Source organism: Tachypleus tridentatus, chromosome 11 (genome assembly GCF_004210375.1).
Source record: "Tachypleus tridentatus isolate NWPU-2018 chromosome 11, ASM421037v1, whole genome shotgun sequence".
Lineage (NCBI taxonomy): Eukaryota > Metazoa > Arthropoda > Merostomata > Xiphosura > Limulidae > Tachypleus > Tachypleus tridentatus.
The window spans coordinates 66,406,709-66,428,202 of NC_134835.1; the positions used below are offsets into that span (position 1 = coordinate 66,406,709).

The following is a 21,494-nucleotide window of genomic DNA, read 5'->3' on the forward strand; positions in this document are numbered from 1 at the left end:
AGAAGACTATTCAACTGTTCTTATTTACACAACTAGAATCTCAGCTGAACTCACAAAGTGAAATCAGATCTCTGACTTCAACTGTAAGTTTTGTTATAATAATTCCAAGATAATATTAAATATTACGTCTACTCAATCACTATTATGGCGATTCTGAGCATGGTTTGTTGGTTAGAAACTGAGAACCAGAGGATCAGTAGCTCATGTACAGTTGTCGCAAAAAATAAAAATATCTCCACAGTTTAGTGTGAATGTAAGAAACAAACACTTACGACAAATCCACAGCAAAGTGTGTTTTTACAAACACCGGCCTTTCATATTTAGAGAAAGTGATGAAGCTAGCAGACGCCTAAATTGAAATAACGCTGTAGTCATGAGTAGGTTATCACAACCATTTGTAAACTTTCTGCAGCTTAGATACAAATCGTTAATTCTTTTAACTCTTGATTATTCTATCTATCTCACTCTTATTATTTCATCAGTTTGGTTCATAAATGCTGAATTAGGAATATCTGATTACCAAAAATTTGATCAAAATGAAAAACGTGTATTGTATTATATTTTGATTCTGTTATGATCATAGTAAAAATAAATTATAAGCTTGTGGTAAATTAAAATATTGGTAATTTTAGCTTCATTGTTGATATTGAGGTATTACAGAGAGTCTTGGGCCAGTTATTAATTTAGTGTGACATTTTGCGAATGACTATTTACTATAATATATACAAGGTAATACATTTGGGTCACCACACGTTTGATAGTGATGGGTACTCATTCAAAGCGTGCCTGAAGACAAGGATATTGGCATATTGATGGATAAGTCACCCAAGCCATTGAAGCTGTACTTTGGTTTTGGCAGTAAATCTAGTGGGCCTGGCATGGCCAAGCGTGTTAAGGCGTGCGATTCGTAATCTGAGGGTCGCGGGTTCGCATCCCCGTCGCGCCAAACATGCTCGCCCTTTCAGCTGTGAGGGCGTTTAAATGTGACGGTCAATCCCACTATTCGTTGGTAAAAGAGTAGCCCAAGAGTTGGCGGTGGGTGGTGATGACTAGTTGCCTTCCCTCTGGTCTTACACCGCTAAATTAGGAATGGCTAGCACAGATATCCCTCGAGTAGCTTTGTGCGAAATTAAAAAACAAACAAACAAACAAAGTAAATCTAGTAGAAATGTAAAGGGTGTATTTATTGAGATACTGATTACAATTCAAAAGAAGTAACTACCTATATATAAATCAATAGTTAAGCCTCATTGGAATTCTTATCTAGTTTTGGTCTTATGTAAAGAAGAATTCAGAGGAAGGCTATTGTGTGTGTTTTTTAAAGCAAAGCCACATCGGGATATCTGCTATGTTCACCGAGGAGAATTGGATCCCAATTTTAGAGTTTTAGAATTAGCTTATCTTTCGTACTGCAGTCTTTTCCCCGAAGTCTTTCTTTACAAATCGCCCAAAGATTTTTAATAGGATTTAAGTCCGGAGAGTTTCCAGGCCAGTCCAGCACCTTTATTCGCGTTGTAGTCATAAAATTCTTCACAAGTTTCGATGTGTGGCACGAAGCCAGATCTTGCTGATAAATGCCAGATCCATCTGGAAATCTCTTTTTCAATTCTGGAACGAGTTTTCTCTGCAAAACTTTGATGTACTGTGGTCCTCGCTGAAATAGCCCCAAAACATCTTCTTCAAGAAATGTTTTACGAACTGATTGATGTGATATTCTCGACGTTTCTCACCTGGAGATCTGCGAACATGCAGACTTTTTTTACCCTGTACGAAGAAATGAGTCTCGTCACTGAATAACACCTTCCTCTATTATTCTTGCGCCCAGTTCTTGTATTTCAGACCCCATTGATACCGTTTTTTTTTTTTCATTGAGTTGGTAAGAAGTTGTTTTTTGACTGGTCTCCTTGCCCTTCAACCGACATCAAGAAGTCTACGACGAACCGTTGAAGAGCTGACTTTTATTCCTTTGACCTCCAAATCTCTTTTTATGGCGTCACTTGTTTTCCGTGAATCTTTTACACTCTCCCTAACCACGTACGCGTCGTCTCTTGGCGTTGTTTTCCTTTTTGGGCCACATCTTCCTTTACATTTCGGACTGATAGATCCGGTACTCACCTTGGCCTCGATCACACGGCTGACGGTCGATAGGTTAACACCAACAACGTCCGCGATTTCCCTGTAAGTCATGCCGGTGTGCTCGTGCATTGTCACAATGTTTGTACGCTTTCTAAGAGTCACGTCCATTGTGTATGACGGCTGAAAGACGACCGATTAGCAGTAAAACAAATAGCCTCATATTTTAGAAAAGTCTAACGCAATTTCGAATGACGTAATATTCCTCAAAATTTCGTCATATATCACAAAAATAGATCGACCATACTGCAAAACACAGCTAATGACGCCGTCTGTGTGAAAAAATGACTATTAAAGGAAATCAGCGGGTCCAGCCATGCTGAAAATATTGTAAAATGACCATTTGTTTCAATTAATTTCCACAAGGGTGTAAATTTGCTGGTACATTGTAAAGGTACACAATTATCAGATAGGCCATGTTAGATGTGGCGACATGGTTTATAATCCCTTGTCGAGTTTCTAAAATCATTTTAATATAATAACTTTTTACATTATTTGCTTGACCACAAGCTTGCCATTAATAAAAAAAATCCGCCAACTGCTCTCTGTTGAACAAGTGACTACTGAAAACCACTGTAAATTTTATGTAATCATCCGGTGTTGTTTCCTGTTTTTTCTTATGAAATGGATGTTAATGAACTTATTCAGTTTGTAGAAAAACTACAAGTTTACTTTGAAAGATTAGCAAACAGTGACTTCTAAATCTTTTACAACAACAAAAAATAGGTTCATAGTCATAACAGCATAATATGGGAAGGCAACATTTTACTATTGTTTTCTCACGGTTCCACCCAAAATATATTATACTATTTGTTCGAGTTCGACATGTTTCGACACTGGATACATTCAGACGTCAATGTAACGGTTGGAGATACGTAGAATATATCAACTGAATTGTTCTATTTATCAAGCCCCCGTAAATCGATCGCATTTGGACAGAGGACACTGAATCATTCGCGTTAGTAGCCATTTCTTTATCTCCAAACATTTTGCAGTGCTAACTAACACAGTACTGGGCCATGACTCAATCATCATAAATTATATTTTAACTTGATAATATGGACAATTATTTTCTACTAATATTATTATGCCTAATATACCATACCACAGTAATGCGACGTTTTCTTGTCTTTGCATGTGCATCCAATCACCACAGAGGACGCCACTAACACATTAAAGACAATTTTTCTCTAGATTTTCAACAATCTTATGAATCAACGTATACATATCTATCATTTGTATATTTTAATATTTGATTAAATTTCAACTCCTCATTGATATCAACTTCAAAACTTTCAAAATTAAGCAGTCAAGTATTTTACCAATACATTCCGACTGTCTGAAAAATTAAATTAATTTATCTAAACTATGGATGGCAGAGATGGCGCTTTTATTTTTTGAACTCCTATTATAACTAAAGTTAGGGATACCCAGCATGTAAGAAAAATTTCGTTGGTTAATAAATCCCAGTTGTTATATATCGGGTATGTAATGGCACTCAATGTAAAAACGTTTGTGCTTGATAATGGAGCTTACACAGAAAAATGTGGGTACAGCACCCAAGCAGAACCCAGGTAAGAATATTGTTTTGTACTTTTGCTAGTAGTTGTAAACTAAATACAACACTGATGTTAACAACGATGATGAAATTGTATCAGGTTACCAAATATTAATAGTAGTCTAATTGTGCCCAGTTTTTATAAAATAATTGACGTATGAAAAGCAAAATAGTTGTACCGTTTGAAACTTTTAAAACCGGTTAAGTGCTGCCCGCAAAACGTTTTTGGAAATTAAGCAACTTATGAGTATCGTTTGCCTTCAGTCCTCACTCTTCTCATTAAGTTTCATTTCAGAGTTTTAATTGCGCCCTATTCTCTTGAGTTTCCTAAAGTAGATGTGTTAGTGATTCCATTGTGTACCTTATGAAGGCACCCACAATTTTCTATAAAAACAAGGTGTTTAAGAAAATTTGCATCCTAAAGAAATAAAACATATTTTTGGGTTGGTGATACACCTTGCCAAGTATATATTATAAATCTTCTGTTCTAATCATGCATTATTCTTTTCCATTAGTAATATATTATGACATTATTTTACATGTACCAATGTGACTTACATTACTGCAGTAAAAAGTAATACAATTTGTATGCTTTGGATATGAATATCTACAAGTGGTACTAATAGCATAATACCAAAATAGCATTTAGCACTTTTATAATCTTTGTGTTGTACAATATGATTTCAAATAATGATGTACATAGCAACTTACCAAGTGCTAACAACAGAATGGCTATGGCTCCTGAATCTTCTGTCAGTCTGTCTCATGCATCATATTCTTGCATACACCTTACCATTAAAATTCTTTTATAGTCTGTTTCTTTTGTATAATTTTTCTCTGGGGTCCTTTACAGAAATTCTGGAGGGTTTTCTGGGGATATCCTTTCCCTTCTTTCTTCTACACTGGTGCATTTGTCATCTTCAACTTTATTTTTGCATATGTAGTTTCTTTATTGTTAGGAGTATCTAGGTTATGACATGATTTTGACTTGTGTCCGTTTACCATCGAGTTAACTTTAGGATTTACCTATGGCCTTATTTTTCCAGGAACATGTTTTTAACGTGATCCCAGAAACATTAGAATCATATGTGGCATTGGTCCAACAACAAGCTACCCTGGGTCATTTCATGTCAAATCATCCAGAGGGCTGCAGGTGATCTTCATAGAATGCCTTGAAAAAATTCACATGTGCTCTTCTACCTGTATAATGAAACATTGACAAAGATTAGATCAATATCTCTAATAGTTTCTGATTTACAGCTCTGTAAAATTTAATTAATTTTTTTGTATTTTTGGCGAATTCATTTTCGGGCAACTTTGGTTGCTTAAAGCTGCAAGAGTAATGGTGGTAGAAGGCTGAAAATTGCTACACTGACTGAATTAATCTCACAGAATTCAAAAATGGTCTCAGACCAAGTTTACCTCTCTTAGGAGTTTCATAGTGAGGCTGTAAAATCACCTGAAAACCCAAAATTGTAAAAACATTGGTTTATTTAATAAGCCATAGCTCTAAGACTTAATATGATGTAAAGCTGAATTTTTTTTTCTCAAATTTCCTATAACATATCAGTTGATAAATCAGCAATTGTTGTAAAAGTCTGTTAGATCTCCTGTAAATAAATTTAGTGTCGGACACTCAGTTACACAACCCCTTTCAAACATGTGGTCAGCTTCCGGTCAGTTACCTCTTTCTTTGTGAACCTGTTGATGACCGAAGAAGGTCGAAACGTTGTTCGCTCTTATATGTAAATATTTTCTCAACCCAAGCGAGCTGTTTTTGCATATAAACACTGAATCAATAATATTCTGTTGAACATCTGAACTCCAGGTTAAAAGTGTTATTTCTTCAGTGGAAAATGAATCCATTCTTTTTAGTCTAGTTTGACGGCAATACTTCTTTAAGTGACATGGATCAGCTAAATGAGTTTCTATACTGCACTCAGTTAAATCATGCATCCCCTTCATCTCAGTAGTCATAATGATCTGATGACCCCTGAGATTACATCACTGGCTTTTATACTGATCCATTATTGTGCAATAAATTAGGAGTATGTCATCATCAAAATTTCTTCAATTATTAAAGTATCTAGCCATTCTTGTGCAATGTAACCAAATGTGTTTGGACAGATTTCTAATGTTTGAGGATGATGTAAGAAAACAAGTGACAGTATATGATAATTAATTAAATAAATATTGCAGATGTATTGTGTATCTGAAGTTAAACTAATATCAGCTTGCTATAGGCAAATACTTTTGGTACTTTTCTCCATTGAGCTTTATTGCATTTATATATTCAGTTGAAGTGAATTTTTCTGTAAAACATTCAGTAATACTAAAACAATCAATAGGACCATAATGCAGAAATAAGATCTCAACATTTCCAAACAACCAATTTATTTTTACAAATATGTAATTTAAATAAATAAATTATTTTATTTAGGCTACTTATTAATTTGTTATTTATCACAACCTTGAGTTTTTTGAAGATCATGTTCAGAGATGTAAGAATATATGGTAAAGGCTGATTAGAATATTTCAATGGGATTCATACTTTTTTTCAAAATTATATGGATATATTTACACACAGTAACACATCTAAATTGAAGTTTTTTTTTCAAGTAAAAAGCATATGGTCAGGGGATGCTTTAAAAAATTATAACTCAAAAAGTAGGTTGAACACCATCTTGATTTTTTTTTTGTAGATCATATTCAGAGATGTAAGAATATATGGTAAAAATCTGAAAAGGCTTAATAACTGGTGATATAGGGCTATTTTTAGCTAAATCATAAAAGTTGCATGCAGTTAAATTTTTTAAAGGAGACCTAACAGACTTTTAATTACAACAATTGCTGATTTATCAACTGATATGTTATAGGAAATTTGAAAAACAAAATTCAGCTTTACATCATATTAAGTCTTAGAGCTATGGCTTATTAAATAAACCAATGTTTTTACAATTTTGGGTTTTCAGCTGATTTTACAGCCTCACTATGAAAATCCTAAGAGAGGTAAACTTGGTTTGAGACCATTTTTGAATTCTGTGAGATTAATTCAGTCAGTGTATCAAATTTCAGCCTTCTACCACTATTACTCTTGCAGCTTTAAGCAGCCAAAGTTGCCCGAAAATGAATTTGCCAAAAATAACAAAAAATTAAATTTTATGGGGCTGTAAATCAGAAACTATTAGAGATATTGATCTTATCTTTGGCAGTTTTTCATTATATGAGTAGATCAGCACATGCAAATTTTTTCAAGGCATTCTGAGGGGTTACCTGGAAAATTTTCTAAATTCTGGATGATTTTACATGGAATGACCCCTTTGCCAATATTGTACATTTGTCTCGGTAGGAGCTTCATATGACACCTGTTACTCTTTCCTGCCTTTCCCTTTCCCAACCATTACCTGTCCCTTCTACTTGGGTGCCTCTTTTCGTCATTTTTTTGACAACAGATCTTATGTCACCAAAAATATTTGCTACAACTCATTGGGTTCTAGAGCTCAGCTTGATGATTTTCTTTATTGCTGGGATTCCTTTGTTGAGGCTGAATGGGTTCTTCAGGTTTTATGAGAAGGATTTTTGACCTTTTTTTTCTCCTATGTCTCATTTTCTTCCCTCTTCTGTTACCAGTCAGTTTCTGACTGGAACTGCTATTTCAGCAGGCTATCCAACTTATTTTTAATCCATTAACAGGTTTTATTCCCAACTTTCTATTTTTCCCCAAAAAAACCAGGGACTGGAGGTCGATGATAGATTTATCTTGTCTCAACAGTTTTTTTTTTATCTGCCCTGGTTTACTGTGAAGTTTTTCTCACCCTGAGGTGAGTATTTCCTTTGGGTTTATGGATGTACCTGTATCAAATAAGACTTATCTTTGGTTTGTCCATCTCAGAATGGTTTATAAATTTTGAGCTTCAATATTCAGTCTAGCTATGGCTCCTTTTATTTTCTGTTTTAAAATGACAGAAAAATGAGAATGAAGGTTGAACAAATGTAACTTTTTTATATGGTGATTGGTTGAAAAAAACATAGTTGTTATGACACATTTAAAATGGAAAATAAGTTATGTGGATTATTTTCTGAGTAATTTAACATTTTGACTTAATATTTGCAATTTTTTATTTAGTAAAGAGTATATTATATAAAGAATATGTAGTGATAATGTTATTAATTTATTCTTCTGAATTATTAAACAGACAGTTTATTTGACTCTCTCACTATGGGTTGGTTAAAATATGCATACCACAACCTTTTACAGAGTTACATTCAAAATTATATGAAATTACCATATTATCAGTTTATGTGAATAGACTTACCCTAAACAAGAGTTAATTAATCATATTTTAATACGATATAAGTTTTAAATATCTTAATTTTATAAGAAAATATTTAAATAAATTTTTAATGCCACCTAGTATGAGAATCATGGCATGTTCTCTCATCTAATTTGCTTACCACCCCTTTTCTTAAGTACAGCATTTATCATAAATTACTCATTATAATACAGATATTACTGAGGCAAAGTCTAATTTTATAGCTTTCATTCTCATTTGTTTACATAATTATTAACTAGTAAATCTGTTGTATTCTCTTTCACAAATTGCCAATAATTATTTCTAATGGTCACATTAAGATTAAAAGGTTGATCACATTGACCAATTCATACAGAAAAATTTAATATATTAAAAAGAAATATGAAGCCTGATTTACCATTTGATTCACCTTTTGTCACTGAATTATATCAATTTTAGGGGATTTTACCTCTTATCACTATCTTAAATACGTTTGTCTGCTGATTAGTTTCGAAGAATAAATCAGAAGCATATTCTTTAAGTTCAGGATAACTGTAGGTTCACTTTAGTTTAAAATAGTGATAAGGAGTGTAATTCCCTCAAATCAGTTTAACTTGACAGTACATGAATTGAATAATAGATTGGACTTCATATATACATTACAAATTGTGATTATAAATTGTTATAGATTGAGTTACTACTAAAAATATACTACAGTTATTTCATAATTATTTTTATTTTTGCAGTGCATTGAAACATAAGTTTTTGATTCACTTGTTACTTTTACTTCAAACATAAACTAACACCTTTATGTTTTAGGATTATTCCAAATTGCATTACAAAGGCTAAAAGTGAAAGAAGGCGCCCATTTATTGGTGACCAAATAGATGACTGTAAAGACATTTCTGGTCTTTTCTACATTCTGCCTTTTCAAAAGGTATGTACAAATAAAAAATATTGAAATGTGTTTGTTCTATTTGTTTAGATTAGGTTTAATATTTATTGGTCAAGTAATTTCGACTTTCTCGTTCATTTTGTAAAATACTTATGTTTAGGTTTATATTTGAATTAATAAAGCTTATTTTGTTCAAGATAAATTGTTGCTGATGTTGAATGGAAGCTAATTATTGTGGAGGCTAATGATTTATGTCTTCAGTTCCTCCAAAAATGTTTTTTTGTATCTGATATTCCTTGTGAGATATTTCCCAAATGATTTCTCTGCTTCTTGGTAAGAACTATCAGAGCAAAGGAAAGATGAAATAAGAGGACCTTTAATTAACTTTAAAAAGTCCTCACTTGAATGCTAGATGCTTTGAAAAAAATCTTTTACTGAGCTTTAATCTCTTTCTACCACTCAAGAAGTTTAAATTGTGAACTGGTATATTCAGAATTGTTGATAATGGCAGTCACAGTCTTACAGATCTTACAGATATTGAGGATAATAGAGGAAAGTCCAAGAAGAAGGTGTAACTGACTGTAGCCATATTGAAACTTCCATGTGGAAAGAGCCAGTTGCCTTTTATACTGGTTTTACTCTATTTTACACAGATGTAAAATGTGAATTTAACCTTGCTATAACAAAAAAAAAAACAAAAACATTTGACATTTATTTAGGAGGTTTTAGAAATTATTGAAATGAAATTTGCCTATTTTCAGATGAAGGTATTTTTAATTTTATTATGAAAATCACTTTGCACTTGGTGAAGTCAATGCTCTAGCTCCATATATTCATAGACAAAGTTTTAATAAAAATACATAATTAAAAATTGTATGTTTTTGTTTACAAAAGACTCCTAGTATATACTGAAAATTTTCCACATTTTCTGAGAATACACAAAATGTATAAAATATTATGGCGTGGAAATTTTAATGGTTGCTTTAGAGTTATAAGATCAGTCACATTGACTGTACCTCTAGTGAGGGATTAAGCTGTTTCACGAAGCAATTACTTAGAATTCTGATCCCATTATTAAATGGTACTTATTTTATGTGTTATATCATTAGGTTCTTTGAATAGTGAATGTGGTAATCTACTAGATGGTATTTAAATCTTGTAAACACTTTCCAACAACCTTTTCTTTTGTAAAAGAGTTTGTTTCTTGCAGCATGGTAACTAACATTTCACATGCTGTCCCAGAGATGCGAACCAGAATGATTTTGGCATACTGATTATGCTACTAATGCTAAAAGTATGATTTTATTGATTACCATTTATCTTTCTTAAAAATAAAAACAAATATTTTATATAATTCATTTTGTTGGACACTTGCATAAATTGTTGAAACATGCTTTTATTTTATCAAATTGGCACTCAGATTGAAGATATTTCATTAGTGGAAGTAGTTCTAGTTTTATAGTGATGAATATACAAGGCATTCAAAGTGTGGGATTGATCATAAAACAGACCAAAACTTACAAGCCATTATCTTGATTGCTCATAGACAAAGGGTTAAATGATTTTACTGTTACTGTTAACACTGTAAGTGTTCAAAAACCTTTGCTTTTCAAAGTATCTTTTATATTTATTCTTCTATATTTTAATAAATACAAGTAAAATTTAAGCATTTGTGAATAAAGAGTATTTATTGGCTGATGGTTAAGTTTGCTGAGAGGGAAATAGGATTTTATAACTATATGCAGAAATGTTTCCATTTTTCTGGAATTAAAAATGAATGAAGAAATTCCAACAGTTCTTGGAGATGACAAGGAAGACAACATTGCACTGAATGAACCAATGATATTTCTGTCAGAGAAAACTAGAAATCAAGAAGTTTTTTACTGTTGCACAGTTTGTAGACTTGGACAAAGATGCTCCAACTACAGAAGAACTTGAAGAGAGTTGGGAGTAACGAATTGGAGATGAAATTGCAGAAAAGTCTTCTCAAGTGATGACATCTCTCTGGATGATGATAAGCCAACCCTTTTGTCTGAGTCAGAACTACCATCTGCCAACATCACTTCATTTGTGCAAGCACAACAATGGACTTTTGACCTGAACAGTTTGCACTTGAGCAAGGTGTGCTGGACATTTTAAACACTGTCATGACTGTGGACAGTTAACTGCAACACCACCAGTGTAAATGTGACAATCATCTATTAAAGTTTACAAACTGAACACACAAACAATGATGTAAAGAATAGGCTTTCTCTACATGTATCTGTGCTGATGATCTAATGTGTGTGATGTACAAATGCATGGTAACATTTTACAAGTATGTGTATTTTCATACCTATGGAATAGAAATAATAAAATAAGCAAATATTTCTTTGTTCCATTTATTTAATGTTTTTACAGTATAAGCAAAGACACTGCTTATAGTTATGTGTAACAAAAATGGCTTTATATGCATATGCTAAACAAAATGGGCAGCATTAACATTCAGAACTTAGTATGGTCAATATGGAATCCACCATTGTGTGTCTCATCATTGATATTAAGAGCACCTTGCTGTAGAGGACACTTGGATGCAGTCAGAAGGGTTCTTAATGTTGAAGTTCTACTGTAATTAGATAGAAGAGTGGCTGGATGAGAGAAAGCAGAAGGTTATAAACAAATTTGAATCAAACTGAATTAATGGCACCACTGGGGTACCTCAGGGCTCAGTCTTAGAACATTTACTCTACTGATTTACATAAATAACATAAATGAAGAGATGGTTAATAAATATGCAAATGATATTAAGGTCTTGGGTGTTGCTAGCTGTGAAGGAGATGCTGCTGATTTAAAAAAGGATTTAGATCATGTACTTTGTTGAGCAAATAAATGGCAGATGGGTTTTAATTATAATAAATGTAAGATATAATGTGTGTGTGTATGTGTGTGTGTTATCATCAGTTGAATTATAAGTGTAATTTGGATGGAAATAACCTTAATTAACAATATTATGAGAAAAAGGGATCTTGGTGTAATGGTTGATTAGTTAAACCATCCAAGCAGTATGTTGTTGCTAATGGTAGGGCAATAGAATTTGAGGTTGTATCTATAGAAATATTTAATACATATGTAAAGAAATTATAATATCATTGTGTAGGTCACTGTTTAGGCCACATTTGGAGCATTGTATTCATTCTTGGGCTTTTACCTTGAGAAAGTACATTGAATTGTTGGAAAAGGTTCAAAAAAAGACTACTAAAATAGTGCGTGGGATGGAGGGTTGGTGATATGAGGGAGGATTGAGATCTTTGAAATTGTTTTATCTTAAAAATGCCTTAGAAGTGATCTGATTCAAATATTTAAGATTGTAAAGGGAATTGAAAGTGCTGATGCATTGTCTTGTTTTATACTAGACAGAATAGTGGGAATTGAAGACGTGCAAGTTTTGGCAAGGTGGGAATTATCTTCATGTAAGAAATTTTTATTTTTCTAATAGAATGGTTGACCTTTGATATGAGTTGTCTTTGGATGTCGTGGAGAAAGTAAATTTGAGTGAATTTAAAATAAAGCTTGATAACTATATGAATGATAAAGTGTGGCTTTAATATTTTTTTATTTTTAATTAATAGTTAATTTTGGAGGCTGAGACAACCAAGATGGACCAATAGATCCTATGTTGTCTCTTAACATCATATTATATCCAACTATTTCCAGTACAATCACTATTCAAAAGCCTGCCAAACTGTCCTGGTTATTATTAAGACTTGTATTGCATATACACACATTAAGAATTGTTGGTGATCTATAGATCTTAATCTTGAGAGTAGAGGTAAATATGTATGCTTGTTTGTGTGTGTGTGTCTATATATATATATATATATATATGTAAATGAGAGTTGACTAATAGTGACCTTTTATACATATTTGTTACTGTTATGATCAAAATATTTCAAGTCAAGTTTTAGTTAAAATCTATGGTTAATTATCATTTTATGTTTTCAAAGTTTTTCCAACTTATATATTGTTGGATGTATTGGAAAGCCACCAAAAGAAAATAAAGAGATAAACCTCAAAATCTTGTTGCACTTGGACATACTTTGTAAATGTTATAGTATTGCTTTGTACCATATATACATGTTCCAAAGGCTTGAGGTAAGTGTTACTAATATAGCTGAGACTGTGATTAATGTGAATGCTGATACTATTTACTTTTCAGAAGTAATTCCGATTGGCAGAATATGATGCTATCCTGTCTGATATCCTAAATTTTGTTTAATATTTTGTAGCTATCCAAATGCTAACTTATTTTATATTGCACAAATTAAGTTCAAAGAGATTCACACCCCTTCTTAGTAATTCAAAGAATAACTCTCATGTAAACACAACAACTAATTTAAGACTCAATATATTATCAGTCGTAAAATGAATATTTGTTTATTAATCCTAGAAGTGAGGACCCTCTGTACTTTTAAATACATTTTGCTTAAGTGATTTATGCACCAAATTGTTTGTGAGCCATCAACCTTTTTATAGGGTTAGTTAGCCACACAAGTATATAAATAAAAGTATCATTGATGTTGCATTAATCCCATTAATTACTGTTTGTGATTCCTATGTTTATTTTCTTTAGAAAGTCGATACTTTTACCATTTTTTTAATTATTCACATTGGTTGTTGTGATGGGCGAAAATAAAATTCCTCAGTATGATATGGTCCTCACTATTAGTGAATGGTACTTTAACAGACTGGTATATGAGAGTTAAGTGAAACACAGAATATATCAACACCACAAGGACATCATCAATATTGATAGATGACTTGATATAAAATTTTGTAAAATGTATCAGTTTTTTTTAGAAAAGCATAAACAGTTTAGAGATTTCCAGTTTATACAAAACAAGAAACTATATTACAGTTTGTCTTTTTTTTTACATGCAGTATAAACTTAATGTGGTCATCTATTCATAAATTATATAGAGTATCTAGCTAAACATCATGTTTCTTGCTGAATGCACAAGTCAATAAGCCTGAAATTCTAATCAAAGTAGAACTTCTGTAAGTGTTCTCAAGACATCTATACAAAATACATTTATTACCCTTAAATAACAGGAATGCTTTCAGGAGACAGCTTGAATGAGTTATGAAGAAAGTTTTAATATGAATGGACAACAATTGAACAAAACAGCCCTACTCTAAACCAACTCCTTAGGTACCTTTACTAAGCTATTAAGCAATCATCAGCCATGTGGCTTCTTTATTACATGCTGTATATATATATATTCCTCTGTTTGTGTAAACTACGTTTATCTGATGATCACATAATTTTGTCAAATTGTTGTACATTTATAATAAAGTTTTCTTAAAACCATCTCCAAGCTTTTAATGATTCGAGATATAAGAAACAAGGAATTATAAGTCATTATAAAAGCTAATAGAAATATATTGCAAGTAACATTGGTGTACAGTGACACAAGTCAAAATAACACAAGAATGCAGATGGAGCTATTTCTGTCCAAAAATTAACAGAGTTGTAAACATAAATTTTGAATCTCTTCAGCAGCAGGTCATTAAAATTGAGATAAAAGACAAAAACTGTTAGCCAAAAATTATTGTGAAAAAAAGTTTTAGTTTTATAAGTAAATAAATAAATTTGTACACAGTTTAATTATTTGTTCAAAGCACATATATAAATAGTGTGATTGCTCATAAGGACAGTTGGTGACCAACTTGTTATTATTGTTACTGTACAGTATGTTGATGTATATATGATAGTATTTACTTGCTTTCAAGACTGGTTGCTTTTTTGTATGTGTGTTATTCTGCTAGTATGGAATTTTGTATTACATATCCAGTAAAAAGGAATGTTTTCATTTTTCAAGGGATATCTGGTCAACTGGGAGGTTGAAAAGCAAGTTTGGGATTATACATTTGGCCAAGATGTGTTTAATGTAAGTTATATTTCTTTTATTTGTCACTACTGTATGCAAAAATGCTCAACACTAATAGTTCATTAATCATTATTCTAAAATTAAGTTTGAGAAGCTAAGAAAGAGGGAAAGTATTTCTAAAATCTAAACTTTTAGTTAGTTGCTAGATAAATTACCATAGCAAGTTCTTAATGTTGTTTTTTGCCAGAAGGTCAGTCAGTTATTATTTCCTTTCCCTGGATATAAAGAACCAGTATTATTTTAATCTCTGATTTATTTAATGGAAAAAACTGGACTTATAAAGATTTATACTGTTCTCTTAATATTAACTGTATATCTCAGAATTCATATAATCTTTGGCCAGCTGATAGAGAAAAATGCATTACTCTATCAATGTTCTAGTAAATTTATTGTTTGAGGAACTTTTTCTTTGTATCTATAAAGCAGGTTTCTAATTTTTATTACATCACTTCTTTTTTTATTTTATGATTTTTAACATTAAAATAAATTCATTTTTGTTTCAATTTTTAAATCTATTAGTGTAGTATTTTGAAATTACACCTCATTAAAATTAAAACTCATTCAGGTGATCAGAATATAACTAATAAAGCCATAAAATTCACCAAAGTATAAGAACACAATGTGCTTGATGTGTGATAGCAAGAAAATCGAATTCTCAAACCAGTAAAAAGCATACACTTCCATATAACATGATCATACAGATTACCTGTGGTTTACCATTGGCATCCAGTTACATTCATTGAACTTAGTGTAACCTTGGTGTTTTAGGTAGACTTTGGAGAAACCTGCCTGATAGTGACTGAGCCATACTTTAACTTCACATCCATTCAAGAAAATATGACTGAAATTCTTTTTGAAGAATACCAGTTTCATTCACTTCTTCGTATTAATGGTACAAATTTTATCTTTATTATGTTTGTTGTGTTATTAGCTTAGAGTTGAAATTTTTTAAAACTACTTGTAATTTCATAAATTGTGATGGTTACTTGTCCTTTTCTGTTTAAAAACAAGAGTTTTTAGTACTTCAGAGTTTATCCAGCTTTCATTAAATATTGATGTTTTCATTCAACATATCAACATATATGATATAAATAAACCACAATAGATAGATAGATACCAAATTTTGCAGATAATTTATTTTGAGGCATAAAATTATATTTATTATTTGGTTTCAGAATTTTCATGAATCTTTGGTATTCTTTGTTATCTTTTTGTAGTGTTTACATAAGCGTTCACAAGAAAGATAATTTGGTAGATATTGTCATCTTGCCTTTTTCATTGAATAATATTTATTAACATACAATGAAACAAACACATTCCTAATGTCAATTGTACATATTTCAGGAACAAAGATATCCTGATGGCACAGTATACCAAGAACTGATACGTGTATGACTGTTAATGGCATGTAATTTGAATTATAAGTAAAATTACAATAAATTGTGTATTTTTTCATGTGGGTCCAGACTTTTGGGATACCCTGTATGTAATTAACTTGTTTGTAGATTGACTATATAGAAAGGGAAATAGTTTTTCTGTTTTTTTATTTTATGTATCATTGTGACATGTGCATAATAAGTGCATTCATATTGATGTTGCAGGATTTTTGGTATTCATTGATGAATGTTGTCTCAAACAACAGGTAAGCAAAGTATAATTATATTTTAATATTTCTTCTTACTTAGCGGGAACATTAAGTGCTCACAAATATCATAAAGAGAACCCAGATGAACTTTGCTGTCTTGTTGTGGAGTCTGGATACTCCTTTACCCATATAGTACCTTACATTAAGGGAAAGAAATTAAAAAATGCTATTAGGAGGTGAGTTTGATATAATTCAGTATGTACCTGCATGCATGAACACATACATAGGATGATTATATGAAAATTATTTTGGTGTCTCACCACATTTGTACATTCCGTTTCATTCAGCGTGTCTTCATATGGAATAGCAAGTATACCTGACAGTTAAATTAATATGTCATTTGAAGCAACCTGTGCTACTTATTCAGACAGAGATATTTTTTTAATTATGTTTCATACTCTTGCTTGGGGTATGTGGACAGCTTTTACCACTAAACTTTGAGTTTGTAGGTTTTTTACCTGTTACAAAATGCCACACTTTGCTTATCATGATTGGGGTACAACTTGTTCTAGGTACATCCACATTATTTTAATTTCTAATGCCATTAAGTATAAAGGATATCTCTGTCTTTGAAGTATTAAATAGTCTATCTGAATGTATCTATATGATCTGAGTTTGTGAATACTGTTACGTACTCTACTCAGAGGTAGTCGTTGTTTTGATGCATACCATTTCACCATGACTTTATACTGGGTTTGACTTACTGTTTTACTTATTCAAAATAATTTTAATATAACATACTCAACCCATTATGTGTATATGGTAAATTTGTGGGGTTGTATTTAAATTTCTTATTCACAGAAAAAACTGAAAAGCAAAACAACTATTCCATATTTATTTCATCATTAAACTCTAGGTATCAGAGTTGCTTAAAAGTTTTACAGCCATTTAAATCCCCTTCTCCATGTTGCTACTGTGGAACCTTGATTAGCATGAGTATCATGTTTGTGCACCATCCTCATGAAGACAATGTTGCAAATGCCCTTCTTGGTGTCTTTGTTAGCATTAACAAGGATAATTGTCTTCCTGTTATCATATTAGCTACTTTTATACCAGAATATATTAAAATTTGTAACTAATAACCTGTAAGAATTCATAAAAGATTAAAACATGTTCTATCAAGAAATCTTTAATAAATCTTTAATCAAGATGTATAAATAGTATTAGATCTCAAAGATAATCCTCCCCCAAATTAAAATTTAAAATCACAGGACACATGTTTGAAAGTAGTGGGAATTGATGTATTGTTTGAAAATCTGAGTGATTTTTAAATATTTTTTAAAATAATTTTTCTCTGTTTATCTATTAAATACTTAATATTTCATATCATCCTCTTATCTTTATTTTTTCAGGATTCAAGACTTATGCATAAATTAATGTAACATGAAAAAACATTTTCAATGTATTATTCCATGATTTTCAGAATAAATATTGGTGGGAAGGCTCTAACCAACCATTTAAAAGACATCATCTCATATCGACAGCTTCACGTAATGGATGAAACATATGTCATGAATCAAGTAAAAGAAGATGTGTGCTATGTGTCTACTGAATTTGACCATGATATGTCACTTGCACGGTAATAATTCAACAATAATTACATAAATGAAATTTGAAAGTACGGTAGTTTGATCCCACTTTAAATTTTTAATGTTACAAACATGAATTTATCTTTAATTAAGAGTTTTAATTAGAAAGCTTAGTGAAACATATGATCAGTTTTAAAAATCTGTAGTTTACAGAACTATTTATTGTCATTGGTGTTTAAACTTATAATTTACAGTTGAGTTAAATTTTTTGTAACTTATGTCTTTGATATTTGTAAAAAATAATTAAAATATTTTTGATTTTTATGTATATATTTTGTTTAGGAGAAAATACAGTAAGTAATGTGCAGTGGTTATACAGATTATGATTAAAAGGGTCAAAACCTTTTTGTAAATGCATGTTTTTGTTAAATTAAAAAAAAAAATCAGGAACTTTTATTAGAAGGTTATGTTCTATACTGCTATGGAGTTGTTATATATAAGAATTTGAAATTCAGACTATATTGTTGTGGAGTATTACTACTTAAGAATTTGAAATGAAAACTATATTGTTGTGTAGTATTGCTAAATAAGAATTTGAATAGATTGTATATCGATAAGGGAGTATGACATATAAGACTTTTAGGGTAAGGCTGTATTTTTATTCAGTTGGGATATGCAAAAATTTCAAGGTGAGGCTGTATTGTTCTTGTGGAATGTTACTACATAATAATTTGAATAGGTTCAATATTGTTTTATAGTATTACTACATAAGACTTTGAATAGGTTCTATATTGCCAGTTTTTGTCTTCTCAGAAAAAAGGGGAAAGATAATACCATCATGAGAGATTATGTTCTTCCTGACTACACTGTTATAAAACGAGGTTATGTTCGACCTTTGGAAGAAACAACGGGCAAGCCCAAAGATAATGAACAGGTAGTTTTTCTTTAGACACTCTTACCCTGTCTGTTGTTGCATTTAATTGTGAATGTTTGTGTTATTAATGTAATGATTTATAAATTTATGAAATGTTTATATTTTGGGCAGCACCAGGGGAACCTACTAAAAAGAAAATAAGTTTCATAAAATGTATGTATTGAGAATTTCTTTAGCAGACCTTTGTAGCAATAATAGTTTCATGAACAACTTATTTGTAAAAAAAAATTACAAAAAACTGAAAAATTCAAAATCTCACTACAAAAGGGTAGTTAAAATTACAAAACAAATATCATATCACTTTTTAAAATCTAACTGATGGACTGATTCTGTTATGAACTTAGAAGGTACCCATAGGGGTCCCCTGATGGGGGATAAAATTTGGATTTGACTCCTATGCTACCTCCTCTGCATGTCCTAGGTCTTCTGTCTGTGTTCAATTGTTATGTCAACTAGTTCCTTAATACTTTTCAAATAAAAATGTATGTTAATAATAAAAACCTATTTATTTTTGGAAAAAAAAGCAAATTTCTAGAACTTTCTACAAATGTGGATTTTCTTATCTTCTTGACACCCAGAAAATTACAATTTAAGATAACCATATAATTGTGCATATTATATTTATTTGAACTGGTTGCATAAAATATTCCTACTTATACAATGGAATGGTTTGTATAAGGCACAGTAGGTTTTGTAACTGTTGCTTGTAAATGATATAAAACCATTGTCAGTTATAAGGTATAAATTGCAAAATTTGCATTTTGATTCCTTTTCTGCATTTCCACAGCTCAAACAAGATCTGGTGTTTCACCAAATCATCTTCCTGTTTCAGTTTTCAATAATGAGAAGAAAGATGGAATATGCAAAATAAAAAAAATTTAGTTCTGCATCATTTTGTGATTTTCTTCATACAACATGTTTCATCAAAACACAAGTTTCATTACTATATGATTTTAAAACTTGTGTTTTCATAAGAGTGATACTTAGTTATATCTAAACTATTGCAGAATTTATTCAAGGAAAGTATATTTGTCATTAGTCAATCATCTTTGTTACATCTTCCACTGATTTTTAACAGTGGAAGTTTTGTACCATGTATTTCAAGTTCCAGAAGAATATCATTACAATTTGAAAACCTTACATAAAGTGATGATTTTAAACATTTATTGAAAACGTTTTTGGTAACTTCTAAGTTGTATGTCAGTTAAGTTTCAAAAGAGTAAAATATTGTCAGAAGTAAAGTAATGTTGAAGATTTCATGCTTTATCCAAAAGGGGTTCACTTGGATGTGTATATGGGAATGATTTGAATCTGAAGACCTCCTCCTTTTATTTTTGAAATGTTTAGTTGATATAATATTCCTACCTGTGTTTATAATAAAGTTTAAATAAGTATATTTGTAAATATACTGAATGTGTAAGGGGACTGGTTGTTGTTGTACTTTATAATGATTGCTATAAATTTAGTTATCTTTTAGTGCATAATCATTTTTGGGTTTTTTTCACAAACATCACATAACATTTTTAGTTTTTCTTCCCATGGTGGCTCAGTGATAAGTCAGTGAGCTTATAATACTGAATATTGGGTTTTAGTACTCATGATTGGCACAGCAAAGATCTTCATCATCTTCCTGTTAGGCTTAAAGGCCTTTCTGCTACATCACCTCATAAAACTATTATACACTCCTGTTCAGGTATAATGTTTTTTCCTTTACCTTCTACATTATTTTTCAATATTTTGTCACCATCTCACCCTTGATTGTCCTATGGGTTTTTCTGTTCCAAGACTATTCTCAAGTTTTTAGACTAAGTATTAAATCCTCCAGTGGCTTGCTAGGTCACTCCTGTGTTCTTAGGTAAGCTGATTAGTATCATCCCTGTGTCTCCAACTCTCATGTGATTACAGGTCTGAAGGCAGGCTAGGTTACAGATAACAAAGAATTACTGCATCATCTTCTAAATGAAGAATATTTCATAAAAAATTAAAAATAATATTATAAGGTGGACCCTGCTGCATACCATATTTTACACTGATGCATTCAGACTCTAATGAACCCCATTTAATTTGACACATTTGAAAATGTTTTACCTACAGACTATATATATAAGTTATATATGTGAAACATTTGAAGATATTTGGTTATAGTATTTTTTCATTTGTAATAAAATTAAACCAGTAAATAATTGTTTACATTTACTTTCTGCATATTTGGTTCATTACATCCTCTATCCTTTTGTCATCCTCCTTGAAGACCAATTTGTCATTTCTTCACAACCACTAAACTGAAAATAGATAGATGTATATATATGTACGTGCAAATAATCCTAGTTTTCCACAGTTTCCATACTTAAAATTGTCAATTTCTTTTTTAACTTGGTTGGTGAGATAAGACCATCAGTAGTTCTGATGAGTCATCAGGTTCATCATCAGTTAATGTAACATGCTATTTTAATGTTGATCACAAGGTTTCTAAATATTTTGAAATATTTTTTATTGGTTGTTCATTGGCTTATTCTTTGAAATATTTTTTCTAGGATATTGATTTCCAACTGAATTTACTATCCTTCAAACAAATTAAACA

At 31.2% G+C, this 21,494-nt stretch overlaps 1 protein-coding gene across 1 annotated transcript in view; it reads left to right on the top strand.

The window, feature by feature from the left end:
• Positions 1-3,517: 3,517 nt before the first annotated feature.
• Positions 3,518-21,494, top strand: part of Arp6 (Actin-related protein 6) — a 35,134-nt gene continuing 17,157 nt past the window's right edge. Inside the window, exons 1-7 of the mRNA XM_076467679.1 lie at positions 3,518-3,707; positions 8,803-8,920; positions 14,737-14,805; positions 15,574-15,697; positions 16,491-16,626; positions 17,874-18,029; positions 18,793-18,913. Of these exons, the coding sequence (XP_076323794.1) occupies positions 3,625-3,707; positions 8,803-8,920; positions 14,737-14,805; positions 15,574-15,697; positions 16,491-16,626; positions 17,874-18,029; positions 18,793-18,913 (807 nt within the window). The 5' untranslated portion in view covers positions 3,518-3,624. The remainder of the gene's footprint in view (positions 3,708-8,802; positions 8,921-14,736; positions 14,806-15,573; positions 15,698-16,490; positions 16,627-17,873; positions 18,030-18,792; positions 18,914-21,494) is intronic.